Source organism: Belonocnema kinseyi, chromosome 4 (genome assembly GCF_010883055.1).
Source record: "Belonocnema kinseyi isolate 2016_QV_RU_SX_M_011 chromosome 4, B_treatae_v1, whole genome shotgun sequence".
NCBI classification, from domain to species: Eukaryota; Metazoa; Arthropoda; class Insecta; order Hymenoptera; family Cynipidae; genus Belonocnema; species Belonocnema kinseyi.
The window spans coordinates 32532965-32537283 of record NC_046660.1 but is presented as its reverse complement, the minus strand read 5'-3'; the positions used below and the strand labels follow the sequence as shown (position 1 = coordinate 32537283).

Below are 4319 nucleotides of genomic sequence, written 5' to 3'. Positions count from 1 at the left end.
GGGGGGTGGAGGGTAGTCCGTTTAGCGTGCAATCGACTCGGGATACTTATAAGATACTACCATGATTTTTTCAGATTTTTTGCTCCAAAAATAAATTAGGCCGAAAACCGGCCTTACCGACCCTCCCCCTTTGCTAGATAATTTCTAAACGGCAAATTTAGCTAAAATAGCTAGAAATTTAGGTGGTGCAAATATATTTTCTTGGAAGACAAAATCCAACTGAACGGTTAGCTGCGATACCTAAACCATTTTTTTTAGTGATAAGAGAAAAAGAATGCATAAAGTAAGTATGTTTTAAAGAAAATTTCGATGGAAAAATTTTGATATTTTGAAAATAATAAAAGAGCACCACCTTTTTCGGGCAGATTCCTGTTTAGTATAAAGTAAATACGTGAAATATGTGAGTTTTAACAAAATGGAAGTTGAACGACCTTTTATGCAGTTTCACCGAATTTATTCTCCTTCCCCTTATCGTGAAAAATCTCCTTGTTACCCTGTATTTTTGATTAGCAGTTACAGAGTTGATTTATCTTTAAGGTTTAATTTTCTAATTGAATCGTTAGCGATTTTTTCGCTGTCGGCGATTTCCTTGAAGTATACAAAATCAGCAAATAAATCGTTTAGGAAATATTTGAAATCGATATTATCAAACAGAATCTCTTTCAAAGTGTCTTATTTTATGTCATGAATTTCTGTTTATCAAACTTAAAAAATTAATCAAAACCTTGTAAAAATGCAGGAAAAGGGGAAATTTTTGTCAAAATTTTTGATTTGAGGCGTTCTATGGCTTTTTTTATAATATAAGGGTGCATGGATAGGGGATGTAAGAGGAAAAAAGAGCATAAGATATAAAAGAGGATAGACTATGATCCCTGCAATTAAAATTCGATCGCACCTCAATAATGAGGTACCTTGTTTAGCAAAGTCTATAAGAATAATATTTTTTTTACAGTTATTACGAGATCGTCAGGGACGTTCGACCTAATAAAGGCACCATCTTGAAGTCATCTGTAGAGTATATAAAACTCCTTAAGAACGAACTAACGAGGATGAAGCAAAGCGAACTGAGGCATAAACAGCTCGAGCATCAGAACCGGAGGTTGCTCTTACGTGTTCAGGAACTGGAACTCCAGGCGAAGGCACATGGACTTCCGTTGGCGAGTTTTGGTTCGCATTGGGGTTCCACGTCAGGAGGCCTCCTCGACGCTTACGCGAGACACAAAATGGAACATCGAAAGGTAAAAATCCTTTTAAACTATAAATCTCTAAAGATTTTCCCAGGTGAAATTATTCACGTAGAAACACGCCTGGAAATAGAGAATCTATTTCACGTGAAAATTCCAGTCCTGGATGGCCACAGGTCTGAAAAAACCTTAAATTAAGGGAAATTCAGAGAATTTTGTTGGACAGGGGAAATGAGGGAAAAGTCAAGAATTAAAAAAATTCACAATTCAAGGAATTTCTGTGAGAATTTTAAGTAACAGTTCAAATATTATCAGGGCTGCCATGCAGTTATTTTTCGTCACGTTTTTCCCCAAATTACTTTTAAGTCACTGTTTTTAGATAAAGTTACCATAGTCACTTTTTGGGTTTCGTAGTCCTGGATAGAAACCCTTATAGTTTCGGTTTGGTGTCTATCCACCCGTCTTACTTTTTCCCAGGTGGGGAAATGATGGGAGAGGAAGTGAAGGGCAGTATGGGTAATGAGGGGAAATTAGAAGTTTCAGTAGCAGGGGGCATGAGGGTTTGGGAAGTAGGAGAACTGAGAGGAAATTAGGGATGGGAAAGAAGGAGAAATGATTGGCTGTGGGGGAGAGTATTGAGGGTTTGTTAGTTGGGTAAATGCAGGTGAGTAGGTTAAGTAAGGGGAGGTGTGTTATGTGCAGTAGGGGGAACATAATTAATTTTAAAAATTTGAAATATAATAAGAAATTTTTAATAGATTTCAATAATTAGAAGGGAATTCAAAGGGTTTTAGAGTATATTTCAAAAATATAAGAAATTTTTAGAACTTTAAAAAGTTCGATTCAATTTCTAAAGATTTTAAAGGATTTTAAAGATTTTAGTGTATTTTTGAAAATTCAAAGGAATTTTTAAGAAGTTTAAAAAACTTTCAAGCGATTTGAAAAGATTTTAAAGGATTTGAAATATCTTAGGCTGTTTAAAATAGATTTCAAAGAATTTTGTATTGATGTCACTAATTTGAAGGAATTTCAAAGGATTAATTCACAAGAAGTGAACGGTTTCGTATGCTGTCAAATGTTTAAAGAGATTTTCAAATATTTTATGCAACCCAATTGAACCTATTTGAAATTCACCCTGAATTCCTATTAATTTCTCCTGAATTCTTAAACATTTTATTAAATTTGTTCTATTTCCTTGCATTCTCGAAATTCACTTGAATTCTTCATTACTTTGTTTAAGAATGGAACTATTTTTTAATCTCTCTTTTTTATTTATTTAATCTTTTTTATTCTTTCTTTTTTAATTTTTTCCATCGTCATATTTGAGCATTTCGATGGCTCCTAATAAAAAACACCTATCCCGCGCGGGTCAATTCTAAATACCCTCAGTGTACCGGACCTTTTTTAAAAACAGCGCATTTGTAGCGTGCAGATTCTAAACCTCGTAACTTTACTGAGCTCGTTCAAGATCAACGTAACTCGATTTTTCCCATTTTCAGTAGAGCTCATTTTAATTGTCATAATTCTGTTTCGTTTCAAATCGAAATGCAATCGATGGAAATGTGAAGTACTATATGTTTTTTAAATATTATAAACATTTTTTATATGATTTTAATACAAGTTAGCCTATAATATGAATGATAAAAAGCAATATTGTCTATGGCATGACAGTAGTAGTGCAAGAGAGGTTACGTTTATTATAAATTATAAATATTATAAATATTTACTTCGGTTTAAATTTATGAAATAACGCAGCTCAAATTTTTTGAAACATAACCTCTCTTGAACTGCTATTGCCATACCATAGACAATATTGCTTTTTATCATTCATATTATAGGCTAAATTATATTAGAATCATATAAAAAATATTTGTAATATTTCAAAAACATGTAATACTTCAAATTTCCGTCGATTGCAGTCCTATTTCAAACGAAACAGAATTGTGACGAATAAAAGGAGCTCTACTGAAAAAAGGAAAAAATCGAGTTACGTTGTTTTTAAAGGGGCTCAGTAAAGCTACGATGTTTAGAATCTGCACGCTACAGATGCGTTGTTTTTACAGAGGTCCGGTACAGTTAGGGGATTTAGAATTGAGCCGCATAAAATAGGTGTTTTTTATTAGGACCCTTCGATTTATCTCTTTGGTTGAAAATTAATTTTCTCACTGGAAACTTAAGTGCAGTGAAACTCTGAGATAGGACCTCCTTAAATAGTGCTTCCGAGAATTGTTGCCGCACCTGAAGTAGGAGTAAAAGGAGCTGCAAGGAGTGTGCGGTGGCCACACAGATGTGAACAACACAAAAGCGTTTTCATCCGAAACAGCACTCTATCTGGTTAATTTCCCACCTCCTTCAGCCCCAAAACCGGCCCAGTCTCAGAGTTTAACTGTATTTCAGTTGAAGATTTGAATATTTCGTATTTCGTTGAAATCATGTATTTTATTAAAAACTCTTTTTTTTATATATTTTATTTTAATTCATTTTTCTGGTTGAAATTTTCAGTATTCCAGTTAAATGTTAATCATTTTAATGGAAGATTTATCTATTTGGTGGAAAATAAAGCTAGTTGGTTGAAAGGTAAACTTTCTTGTTTGAAAATCCATCACTTTCGTTGAATTTTGTTGTGTAAAATATTCATTTTTTAACTGAAAATTTAATTGTTCCATTTTTGGTTTAATTTCGACCTGTTTAGATGAAAGTTCAACTAAACAATCCAAAAATACACTGCATTTTAAGTATAAGAAGATAAAACAACAATTTATTTAAGTGCATGGAGCTTAGAGGCAAATTCAAGAAATGATTAATTATGTTTTTAGTATTATTTAATCATGTAATTAATCGATGTTGCTGATACATTTAAGGCTATCTTGTAATATAATTTGTCAGAATTTTCTAAATTACATGTATTAACTGAATCCCTAGAAACTTAAAAAAATACTATTTATAATAAACTCGCGAAACTTTATGCATATTCCGAGTGAATTGTTAAAAAAAAATCCAAAATATTTGAATCGCTTCGTATTATGAAAGATTGATTAGCTTATTAAGCACCGTAAGTAAAATATATTCAAAAATACTTATTCGTAAGGTAATGAAAATAACAGAAACAAAGATTTGGGAAGTCCAAAGTGGGTT

General features: G+C 32.5%; 1 protein-coding gene across 1 annotated transcript in view; it reads left to right on the top strand.

Annotated features, from left to right (window-relative positions):
• LOC117172066 (microphthalmia-associated transcription factor) overlaps window positions 1-4319 on the top strand; it is a 310163-nt gene that overhangs the window by 286919 nt on the left and 18925 nt on the right. Inside the window, exon 7 of the mRNA XM_033359813.1 lies at window positions 953-1238. Within this exon, the coding sequence (XP_033215704.1) occupies window positions 953-1238 (286 nt within the window). The remainder of the gene's footprint in view (window positions 1-952; window positions 1239-4319) is intronic.